This window comes from Nannobrachium achirus (assembly GCF_963921795.1).
Source record: "Nannobrachium achirus genome assembly, chromosome: 1".
Taxonomy (NCBI): Eukaryota; Metazoa; Chordata; class Actinopteri; order Myctophiformes; family Myctophidae; genus Nannobrachium; species Nannobrachium achirus.
Window position 1 is genome coordinate 16,872,085 of NC_137810.1, and position 12,705 is coordinate 16,884,789.

The window sequence follows — 12,705 nt, forward strand, 5'->3', positions numbered from 1 at the left end:
TAGCCAATTTTAATATAGGATGCAACTTGAGCATGATATCTTGCAATAAATGCAAGATGTTATACTGTTTTGTTGAAATTAAGAAGATGGGGAAAGTGTGAAGTGAGTGGTGCTATTTATGAGTCTTGACATGCATACAAACAGACAAAGCCAGATGTAGGAGTGGTTAGCACCAATCAAACATTCTTCTAATGCTGTGCCACTGAAAGTATTATGGTAAAATCCACCAATTAAAGGCATTAAGATAAGATGACACCAGGTGAGCCCTGAAATTCACATTTCCCGTTTCTAGCCTTTTTCTACTGACACGCATTTCAAACAGAGTACAGTATGTCAAATTAACAACAACAAAAAAGCCAGTCTGTGAAAGCACATTAAATTACTTATGACCTTAGCAAATTCTCCATTGACTCTCACCCCTGTGGAGTGTACAAATAGCTGTTTGGAGCCATTTGACATTGCCTTTTGCCTGTTAGCAAGTCACTATAAATGGGAGCTCTGCATTTCTGCTGACAGCTGACACTGGGGATAATATTCTACACAGGTCTGAGTACAACAGGTATGTAAGAGGCACATTACAGTATAGATTTTCCTCTTACACTCACTAGTTTCTACTCAGTTTTTGTCCACATGGCTTAAGAGACACTTAAGTGGCTCTAAGACAAGGATTAAGGGGGAACACTGCATATGATCTGCATATGATCTCCATCCAGTAATATTGCTTATGTTACGGCAGGGGTTAAAGTTCTCAGTCCTGGGGACTGATTTCAGTCTTGAAGATTCTGTAGGGGCCATTTCTGAGATCAGTGCAGATCCGCAAAAAAGGAGGAGGTGTAGTGATAGCTGCGGTGTGAATGACAAAGTCGTCAAAACGCTAGTCAAGTGATCTCCAAACTGAAAAGCAGTTATAATGTCAAGATATGAGTATTTGAATTGGCCAGACTAGCAATAGAATACAACAGAACTTCAGAAGATACTTCTATAAAATGAAGCATGGATTGGCACACACACATTCAGTGAAGACAGTTCAGAACTTCAGCGAAACACCCCAAATATTGGTGTGCGCCACGTGCGCCATGTTTAAAAAATCACATATTGGGACATGGTCTGAAAATAAATTTCGTCTTTTTTTTTTGGCTTTAACCCCTAGTGCCCATGCTTAAAGGCTGTTCTCTTGCAGGTGTAGCTGTTTATACGGGTATGGAATCCAAGATGGCCCTTAACTATAAGTGCAAGTCCCAGAAACGCTCTGCAGTGGAGAAGTGAGCAACCCCTCCCTCTCTCTGTCGCTCTTGCTCTCTCTCTCTCTCTCTCTCTCTCTCTCTCTCGCTCTCGCTCTTGCTCTCTCACGCTCTTGCTCTCTCTCCCTTTCTCTCTGTGAAGTTCTTAATCTTTCTTTTTATGTGAATGAATTGTCGCTAAAACCCCTATGATCAGCATTGAGGTTGATGCCAATAACCACATGCATACTAATGGCCTAATGTCCTCCGTCAGGTCCATGAACACCTACTTAATCATTTACTTGGGCATCCTGCTGTTTGAAGCCGTCCTCAGCACCATCCTGAAGTACGCCTGGCAGTCTGAGGACGAATACGACGAGCCCTTTTACAACCACAAGACTGAGCAGGAGAGAAACAGCAGCAAGGTACGGTATCCCACTGTTCTCCACACAACCCATAACACCCCAAACACTGCACTGGAACACTGTAGCCAAGTTGTTCCCTCCAGGGACCGGCAGAGGAAAAATGCTGAGGGAACCAGTTAAGCAAAATAGAGTTGTATTCAATATTCAAGGAAGAATCCTTTATAAAAATAGATACAAATGATTGCAATATATTCGAAGACACTGTAAAACCAGGGCACCCAGAAGCATCCCAAAGTACAATTATACCTGGCTTAAAGTGAATCATCCTCAAAATGATTATATTTTTTAATTAAAATGTATTTATGAATGTATTATTATGAGTGTGGTTGCTATAGGCAACACACTATATGTCTAGCCCAGCTTACTACTTAGTTTCCTGGATAAACGTTTAGCCAATCAGGAAGCAGCATTCTCGGGACGTCACCATCATAGAGTAAGTCCATTGAGTTCAATGGGGGAGGGGTGCTAGCTTGACGCTTGGTCAAGCTTCCCATGCAGAATATAGTCACGGCAACCACACTTGCAACTTCCAATTGCATCTTTTCTAGTTGTGGGCTCGCTGAAAGCGAGCACACGTATGTTATCTTCATTATGCATCTATCAGTCAAGTTCTCCTCGACAGTACAAAGGCAAGGCTCTTAGCCAATGAGGTGCAGCCAAAGGGTAGCTCTTTGTGCCCATACATGGTGTTACATGCGAGCCCACACTGTTTAGTAGGAACAGTATTTCTAGTTATTATTATGTGTTGCTGCTGGTGAAATTTGCTTGGGCAATCCTTTCTGTTTTCATATATGGTGATTTGTAGCCACTAAAAATCACTCATAAAAGATCTGATTGCCAGGGACAGTGGAAGTGGCCAGTGTGGGTGTCATATGAGGACACATTTACCATGCACGACTGCTAGACAATTTACGGTAATGGAAAGTGCCTTGGTTGAGACAGAGAGTTGGCAGACAGATGGAGACACACGGTCTGCCACAGGCAGTCTCTCTCACTCTCACTCACTCACACACATGCGCACACGCACACACACTCACACTCACACAGATCGGCTCTGTTACTGAGACATTTTAATCACTTCTGGGGGGAACATTCACCAAAAAATAGCTTACAACATATCTTTTTTGGTCCACCATAACTCTGAGAGGGTCCATTTGGAACCCCCTCAAGTAACCCAGTGGTTCCCTGGACTAGGGCTTTAATTTCTGCCTGAATATGTTAGCTCAGCTCAGCTCGACAATAGTTCGGCCCAAGGCCAGAGAAATATGTGACAAACTGGGCCCGACCCAAGAGCATTTTATATGAACCGCAGCCCTTTTCTCTTCATTAAATATTATTGGCTAGTCATGAAGAACAACTTTTTCACAACTAGCAGTTCTGTTTTTCAAAGTGACTGTCCCACTCGTCAATTGATTGGATTTTAACATATTAGTTTGGAATGAGCAATGCTTTTGGTGTGAGGACGCGCTGATTAGACTGACAGCTGCCGCAGCATTTACTCTATCAAAAGACGTAATATTAACGTTTACTTAATCCTGTTGGATTCATTCAACATATGCTTCATATACAATGTTGCTGGGCGCCACAGAATCTAATTATTAGGCTAATATCAAAACAAGCGGCTGAAGGGGGAAACGATCGATCGATTGCTTTGTAACTCCAAGTAAATTTCATCTTTTGTTTGGCTTTAGTCTGAAATCGTAGTTGATACTGAGTAGACACATGGTGCTCCGCACGGCAGTTGAAAACATTTAGCCTCCCCCAAAAGACTGTTGAGAAGGCTGTTAACTTTATTATTTAATGTAGCTCAATACTGTCTCATCAGAGCTGCTATTGTAAATGCAGCCTATAAAATACTGTCCGAGCCTGGCCCGAAGCCCGACAAATAATGTGACAAATTCGTCCTGGCCCGACGGGTCCTGACGGACTCGGGCAGAAATCGTAAGCTCTTCTCTGGACTTCACTTTCAGAACCACTATACAATAATGCATGCAATTGAATTTGTGTTTATCAAAAAAATACAATGAAAGCTAAAGTTATATAGTATATTTTAAATATATAGGAATCATTAAAGGAATGGGGCCGTAAAGAAGGAATCGTTAATGAATTGGAATCGTTAAATTCCTAAAGGATCCCAACCGTACTGGAGGGTCAACCAAGGCAAAGCATGCATGCCTTGCCAAGTATGAGACAGCTTTTATAACCGCTGTAGACACTGCTCAGGATGGAGCACATGCTATTAGATTTCGATGAGCTGATTAATTTACTTGTTACCTTTATGTTAGATTTATGCTGCTTTCATCTCTCTCATATTGCTCATTCTCTCACTCTACATCCCCTCCCCTCTCTCTCTCTCTGGCTCTTTTTCTCCATCCCACCAGCCTTTCTCGCTGTCAAATAATAACAGGCTCCTTCTCTCTGTTCCAGAGGGGGATAAGTAGATGAAAACAGTTAGGGGAGATAGATGGGGCACTATATTGTCGTTGTCGGGTGAAAACCCATGTATGTCCAAAACCGCTCGTTTTGCATTTATCAGTGAAAACAGCCGATCTACAAGCACACAACGCCTCGCACCGCGAGGCGTTGTGTGCTTGTAGATCTGCTGTTTTCACTACTTTTGTGTGATCGCCTTGTACGATGAAGCAGGGCTTTACTTTACGAAAGAACGTACACATTTGAAACTTGGAGATACAAGGTTTCCGCTCGACAACGACGATATTATTACTCACACACACACACACGCAGGGTGGGCCCAGTGACTCTAGATAAATATGACAAGGCGTAAGAGGAAGTGCCTGTCACTGGGCTTGCCTGCCTGCCAACACCAATCAGTCAGCGAGATCTGTGGTCTCTCTCTGTGTAAAAAGACCCAACATGCCCCACCAGTTGCTGCAGATGGTTGAGTGAGTGTAGTAGAGTCATGGCAGCATTATAAATTAAACCCCTTTATCCTGGATTTATATCTGCTCTAAACAACGTCAGTCTGGGTGCCTAGCTGGCATAGATGGCCATATCTACTTGACTGCATGTGTGGAACATAATTGTAGCTAATATTGAGTTTGTGCTCTCTCATCCCACACTCTCTCTCGATGTCTCTCTCTCTCTTTCTAGCTGTCTTTAGCCCCTTTCCGACTGCAGCTTTCGCACCACACTACGTGACACTACACCGCACCGCACCACACCACACCGCACCACATAAAAATATCTACATTTTCCATTACACGAAAGTACCCTATCGGTAAGAAACAAATTTACCCTTTTAACTCTGATTATAATACAATATAAATTTGTATTACAACTATCCTAATTATAATGCATTATAATGGATTATAACTGTGATTATAATACACTATAAAGTATTAATGTATTACTATGATAACTATAATACATTATGATAGATTATAACAGTGATTATAACACAATATAATCTATTATCATGTATTACAACTAGTGGTGTCCAACGATTAAATATTTTAATCGCGATTAATCGCATGATTTATGTAGTTAATCGCACGATTAATCGCAAACAAGTCATCAGCTTTTATCAGGTCACAATGTAACTTAGAGGGATATCTTTCAAGTCTTTCGTGGCCCTATTAACTTGGGAGTGTAAATATTTGCTGGATTTATGCAAAAGTATGTTCATCTTTTATTCAAAATCAATTAAAAATCTGAATAAATCATAATGGTATTGCATTAAACAGACTTCAGCTGATGGGTATAAGGATCTGCTAAATGATTACTGTTGTGTCCACCTTTATGCTTTAATTATACTTTGTATTTTTTGTTACATCAACAGGGATGGACCTTGTAGCCAATATAGCCGATATTGTAGCAATGTTTGTAAATATGCGATTAATTGCGATTAAAATAATTAATCGCGATTAACATAACGGTGAGTTAATTTCGATGAATTTAGTTAACTCGGACAGCACTAATTACAACTATATCCTTGGTGGTCTAAATGAAAAATCAGTGAGTGATCAGTCATTATGAAATGTTTGGCCCTGTTTGGCTTAGCTCAGACGTAATCTGGATTGGATACGTTTTTGTACCATGTTTAGTACCACTTTCACACCACTCTACGAAGGTCCTTGTAGTGGAAAACCGGTGGGCGGTGTGGATTGGTGTGGTGTTGGGCCATGTCAGTGGAAAATCGGCTTATGTCACTTTCTTTCTTTCTGTAGCTCTCTTTATCTGTCTGTCTGTCTTTCTGTCTGTTGCTCTCCATCTCTCATTTCCTGGCTCTTTTTGCTGTGTGTACTGTCAGGAAGAAAGCAATATTGAAGGTGGACGGACTGCACGGCCTGCTTTTCTTAATATAAATGACTCATAAAACAACCTTTCTTCACCTTGCTTCTGCCATCGCTCTCCTCCCACATCCCGCCACACTCCACTCTGCTGTTCTACCTTTTTCTCTCCCTCCTCTCATTGTCCTGTTTTCTTAAGTTAGTTCTGATGGAAGATTCTTTTTTTTTTTTTTTGTCAGATCTTGAGGTTCATCTCAGACTTCCTGGCGTTCCTGGTCCTATACAACTTCATCATCCCCATCTCGCTCTATGTGACTGTGGAGATGCAGAAGTTCTTGGGCTCCTTTTTCATTGGCTGGGATTTGGACCTGTACCACGAGGAGAGCGATCAGAAAGCCCAGGTGAACACGTCGGACCTCAACGAAGAGCTGGGACAGGTAAGGTCACGTGTACTGCACGTTTGCTTTCATCATGCACTGACTTGGCCCAGGGCCAAGTACAGGGTCCCTTCTTGGCAAAGAAAGTGTGGAGCCCAAGGATAAGGGAACGTTCACGCTGCCATTATTTTGAAGTTTGAAGTTTATCCCAGGGCTGTGGAGTAGGGTTAACATCAGGTTAAGGACAGCCCCAGGCGGCCTGCCAACTCCAATCAGCCAGAGAGACCCCGACTGTCCTTCGCCTGGGGTTCATGTTAGCTCAAGGATACGCACAGAATAGTGTGAAAACAAGCACAGAGGATCACTCACTTCCACGCACGCAGGCCACAGGGATACACGCACCCACGGTTTTAAAGACAACATACCATGAAGGTTTTTTTACATACATTCTTTGATATTAATTATATATTATCAATTATTTGGGGGCCCACTTGGCCCACCCTCTCCAAGATCTATCAGGAGAGGTTGATAGTAACAGGACTATACACTTGGGGGAAGGTATTACATTGCATTTGCTAACATGTAGACCCTTTGCACGCACACATATCTCTAGAAAGTTACTGGATGTCACTTGAATAATGTGTGTGTGTGTGTGTGTGTGTGTGTGTGTGTGTGTGTGTGTGCGTGTGCGTGTGCGTGTGTGTGTGTGTACTGTATGTGTGTTATCCAGGTGGAGTATGTGTTTACTGACAAGACGGGTACGCTCACGGAAAACGAGATGCAGTTCCGTGAGTGTTCCATCAACGGGATCAAGTACCACGAGGTCAATGGCAAACTCATACCAGAGGGAATGACAGAGGAGTCACCAGACAGTTCTATACCTCACCTGGTAACATAAATATACAGTATATCCACACTTACAGTGGTAGAAAATACATTTACCTAAGTACTGTACTTAAGTCAAATGTTTAGGTGCTTTTTACTATAGTATATTTTGATGCCAGCACTTTTTGCAACCCAAAGATGGTCTACATTACTGACCTCTCTCCATTCCGTTCTGTCCTGTCTAACCCAACCCCCTGTGTGTGTCCATCCCCATACCGCTCTCTCTCTCTCTCTCTGTCCCACTCCCTCCTCCTCATTGTCCTCTTTCCCCACAGACTGCTGAGGAGCTGCTATTTCTCAGGGCGGTGTCGCTGTGTCACACCGTTCAGATCAGTTACGACCAGCCTGACTGCTCGCTAGGGGGCACCGGAGACCCCTTCTGCCACGCCAACGGCTTCTCCACTCAGATGGAATACTACGCCTCGTCGCCGGACGAGAAGGCTTTGGTAGAGGCCACCAAGAGGTACTGTAGGCCTGTCACTTATTACATAATCACCCTAATGCCTCCGTTCTCGATTTAGCCGCCGCTTTGTTTACACAGTGAGAAAACGGTCCCATTTGAGGGACGGACATAGCCGTTTCCGGCCTCCTGCTCCCAGTGTAATATTGTGCATCCTTCAAATGGGACCGGTCGCACTGTTTCTGGAGTACAGAGAAACGGCCGATCGGCGATCAGATTTTTTATTGTTTTATATCAATTAAAGCATATTCAATTCTCGGGTTTCTCGGGGTGTGGCAGCCAAGATCAAAGGCTTTTCCCCATGTTTTTCGGGTTGGGGCAGAGTACACAATCTTTTAATATCATCATGTCATTTCTATGTATATTTAACTTATTTGTCATATCAGCCCTGTGCAATTTTCGTTTACAAAGCCTAAAAGCAAAAACAATAATGTAAAATATGTTCAATGCCAAGAACATTAAGTCGATGAGCGGGACAGCCATACGAAGAGGTATGATTATAGGTGCAATTGCCCTGGGTGCAAGTCATTGTCTACACTTGTCCCACTGACGTAGTTTTACAATCATCCACTCAACATCTGTTGTAAAGTTGAAAAACGTCATTAGTTGGAAAACGTCATGAATTTGTCAGAAACAGGTTAAACAGGTTTGCTGGATGATAATGCAACTAAAAATGACAGGACAAAAAAAAAACTACGTTAGACACTGCCTTACCCAGTTCAGCAACCTAAACACTTGAACGGAGTTCCTCAGGGCTCTAGAAGAAAGCTTTCGCTGAAAATAGACGAACGACAAGCTTGCGTTGCGGCACTTTGTAATCATGAATTAGCCATTATTACTACTAGTGGTTTACTTCTACTGTTCAAATGATTTCTCAATGGGGTCGTGGGTTATGTTTGTTGTTGTAATGTGCAGTAGACATACACACACCGCTCAACGCCTGTCCGGTTCTTTGTTTCAGGATGGGAGTAGCTTTCACCGGCAGCAATGGAGAAACCATGGAAATCAAAACCTTCGGCAAGCCAGAGAAGTAGGTCTCAGTGCATCTGCTGTTCAAACACGTTATGTTGGACTGTTTGATGAATCCTTTCTGTGAGACAAACCACCAGCCAAAAGGCTGGCAATATAACTATGCCACATACATTTGCTTGTCCTTGTGGATGTCGGTGAGGACAATTTTAACAGCCACTTAGACATTTTACAATTCAGGCATTTAGCAGATGCTCTTAATCCAGAGCGACTTTACAGTAAGCAAGGACAACACAAGGTAATACATCAAATGCATAGAATAGTAATCTAGGATCATAGGTAAACTAAGAATCATCAGTCTAACAGTAGAATATCCCCCCAAAAAAAAACAATAATCTAACCCCCCCCCCCCCCCCCCCCCAAAAAAAAGAAAGAAAAAGAAAACGATAAGCTGTACATTGAAACTATACACACTAGGATGCCAGGTTAACCTGGAATCTGTCTACATACCGTTGGTGCCTGTTGAGATTGGCACCTTTTCTGGGGCAACCTGCCAAGATCACACAAGTCACACGTGTCTTCTTCTTTTTTATTTTTTTACTCTCAAAAAAGCGCCTGCAATGTAGTGCATGTGAAACTGCATTGCAGTGCACATCATGGGGTGATCACTGCTTGCCTCCTGTGAATTGTTTTATTTTTATTCTTTTTTATTTTTATTTTATTTTGTTGCTGATTGAGGTCAGCAGACAAAGTGACGTGAGTGAGATGAAACCCCAGAACCTGGGTGAAATCTGCCAATCTCAATTGGCACTAACGGTAACACACTATCTAATTACATTTAATCTCTGCATAAGCCTGCAAGGTCATCGAGGCTAGGGCAAGAGGCAAAGTGCCACAGGTCAACAACCATTGAGATAAAGTTTACATGCCATATTTGCATTCAGTAGCTCCAGTGTGGGTCAGTTTACCTTCCAATAAACACATTGCTTTCTCTACCTTCACGTTCTCAGATATAAGCTGCTCCATGTGTTAGAGTTTGATCCTGATCGCAGGAGGATGAGTGTCATTCTACAGACTCCTTCAGGTAAAACACTGACCACTTGGACCCTAGCATCCCTATTATTGGGGCTAACATTTTGAACATTCTGGGGCAACAGGTTCTCTTTCCCGTTTTCAGAGAAGTAACGGTTTTAGACGTAGGGGGTTTCCACCCGACAGCGAGCAACAATATTTGACATTGCAATGCTTTTTAAAGCACTAACTGACCATTGTTGTATCTTGGGCTTTGCTGTATGGTCTCTGCAGGAGCCACTGTGTTGTTCACCAAGGGAGCAGAGTCAGCCATCCTGCCTTTCTCCACCAGTGGAGAGATAGAGAAGACCAGACTTCATGTAGACGAGTTCGCTCTGGTGAGAATACAAATGCACATACTGTACAATTTAACACATATTCTGCCCTATTCACGCCCATGCACAGATCATGCACCATGTGTGTGCACGCCGTTCACAGCTTTCAAACCAAAAGATCCGCTTGGAAATCTGTTCAGGCATTCATGAGGAGATACTGTAGCAGCCATTATGTTTTCTTCAAATGTAAACAAACGTGGCTGCCATGTTTGAAACATGGGGTTGGTATGCAATTTCGCGATCGCGATCATGCCTAGTAGAAAAAAAAGAACTTGGGGCGTCAAACAATGGGAATAACTCAGGAAACTCGTGAGGGGGCAGTCTATGAGTTAATAAAAAAATAATAATAATTATCGACATAATGATTAACCACATAACGTTATACTTTGTAGTATATGGTGGTGTACAAAAATAGGGGATCTACAAGCTTGCATGTCGCATCCCTACTGAGCTTGTAGATCTGCCATTTTCGTTATTGAAATGGTGGTGAGATTGATTTGAAGTCCTATCGCTCAGCCCTATATACATACTCGCACTGTAGTTTGTTTCTCCACAAATAAATGGTCACCGGCAGCCATGTTGCCTCCATTGTCTTGAGTAGCTGGGGGTTGGAAGGTCAGCTGAATGTTAGTGCACTGCTGAGTTTCTCAACCTAGTAATGTTGTAGAAGACCCAATGCATGTTAGTTATGGGGGGAATAGGCAGCAACATAAAGTACAATGAACACCCTGACTGAACTGTTTGTATTGCTGGCTCTGGTTTTCATTACAGTATATAATGAAATGTCCAAATATCATTGAGTACTGCTTGCTGACCAAAATGCTTCTATTTGTTTGTAGAGTGTGTGTGTGTGTGTGTGTGTCACTGCAGTGCCATGATTTTTGGCTCTGTCTTTCCCTGTTCCCACTAGACTGTTATTTCTTCACGCACGCACGCACAAACACACACACGCACATGCTCACACACTCACACGCCAGCCAGCCAGCCAGCCAGCCCCACTCAGTGTCATCATGATTACCCAGAACTCAATGCTTTGGACTGGGGTTTGATTTGTAGTCGCATTGCTTCTAATTTAAAGCCAAGCTGATAACTTGTTTTTCTCTTCTGTGTGTTTAATGTTTTTTTTTGTATTTGTTTCCTTTTCACTTTCTTTTCTTTTCTTTTGTCTTCCTTCCTGTCGTCTCTCTCGCTCTCTCTCTCTCTCTCTCTCTCTCTCTCTCTCTCTCTCTCTCTCTCTCTCTCTCTCTCTCTCTCTCCACACCTCCTCTCATCCCTCTGTCCTCCTCCCGTCCCCCTCCTCCCTCCCCTGCTTACAGAAAGGTCTGAGGACCTTGGTGGTGGCGTGTCGCCACTTCAGCCCAGAGGAGTACGTGGACGTGGACACGCGTCTGAACGCAGCGCGCACCGCCCTGCAGCAGAGAGAGGAGAAGCTGCAGGAGGCCTTCAGCTACATAGAGAAAGACCTGCAGCTCCTGGGGGCCACAGGGGTGGAGGACAAGTAAGGACACCAGGGGCGTCACAAGGGGGGAAAGTGGGATATATATAGTGGGAGTTACTAGGGCCCAAGGTGGAGGGGCCTTAACACATTGGCTGCCCACGATGAATGTAAGGGTTAATTTGCTGGTGCCCATGGCAACCCGCCATTTTGCCTACCTTCGAGGTCCTGACGGAAAAAGTAATCTGAGTAAATGTAATCCAAGCATGTCCTGTTTATTTCGCGAAAATCTTTTCTTTCAGTCAGGACCGTTTTTTTTATCAATCCTGCGCCACAGCGTGTGTGTGACGGCCGGTAGAAGAGGCCGTGAAAAGAAAAAAAGGAAAAGATCCGGAGAAAACTGCATGTTTGTGCAGCAGCTTTACATGGCAGTGAACGAGGCAGACAGCACTTCCTGGTCACGTGATTTCGCGCTGCATTTTGGGAAATGGAGTTTGTTTCATCACCGCGGTATAGTTTACTGTACAACGCGTCAAACACGTCGATGGGCACACGTAAACATCAAAGAGATTGGCGCGTTGACACCACGTGGGCATCCAATGAGTTAATCATTTCATACTTTAGCTATTGAAAATAGCAGATAAACAAGCTCACAGCGCGGCGAGGTTGTAGATCTGCTATTTTTGAAAATGTGTGCAAATGTGTGCAAATATTTGCTCAAATTTTGCTTCTGGGGGGTCCCTGGAACTAAATATGTTGAGATGGGGGTCCTTGGCCAAATATCATTTTGGGGTTCCTTCACATGAAAATGTTTGAGCACCACTGACATAGAAACATAGGTTTTTCAAAAAACCTTAGAAGGATTTGAAATATCCAAAGACTTGCACAAACTTTCCCCGCTGTGAGCTTGTATAGCTGCTATTTTGAATCTGCAGTGAATCCTTGTACCAGGGGCCCAGAATTTGGTGCGACACCCCTGAAGGACACAGTGTTGATCGCTGTTCAACTGAAAAACTTGTTGTACAGCAGTGGATCTCTAGTAACTTTTTCATGTCAAGGACCACCAAATTGATATGTATTTGTTTAAATGTTTATAAAACCAACAGACACTTTCATCTAAAAAAAAAGAAAAGAAATAGTGAATATAGCAGATCTACAAGCTTGCAGAACGTTGCGGTGCAATGCATTGTGAGCTTGTAGATCGCGCTTCGAGCTTGTGGATACTGCTACTTTTGCTACTTTTGTGTGACGCTGTAGTATGATCAATTAGGGCATTAA

General features: G+C 43.1%; 1 protein-coding gene across 3 annotated transcripts in view; it reads left to right on the forward strand.

The window, feature by feature from the left end:
* atp11b (ATPase phospholipid transporting 11B) overlaps positions 1 to 12,705 on the forward strand; it is an 84,615-nt gene that overhangs the window by 32,226 nt on the left and 39,684 nt on the right. For all 3 annotated transcript variants that reach the window (XM_080736487.1, XM_080736486.1, XM_080736488.1), the window contains exons 10-18: positions 1,181 to 1,262; positions 1,495 to 1,645; positions 6,135 to 6,332; positions 7,003 to 7,161; positions 7,433 to 7,620; positions 8,579 to 8,647; positions 9,597 to 9,670; positions 9,892 to 9,995; positions 11,309 to 11,490. In XM_080736487.1, the coding sequence (XP_080592613.1) occupies positions 1,181 to 1,262; positions 1,495 to 1,645; positions 6,135 to 6,332; positions 7,003 to 7,161; positions 7,433 to 7,620; positions 8,579 to 8,647; positions 9,597 to 9,670; positions 9,892 to 9,995; positions 11,309 to 11,490 (1,207 nt within the window). The remainder of the gene's footprint in view (positions 1 to 1,180; positions 1,263 to 1,494; positions 1,646 to 6,134; positions 6,333 to 7,002; positions 7,162 to 7,432; positions 7,621 to 8,578; positions 8,648 to 9,596; positions 9,671 to 9,891; positions 9,996 to 11,308; positions 11,491 to 12,705) is intronic.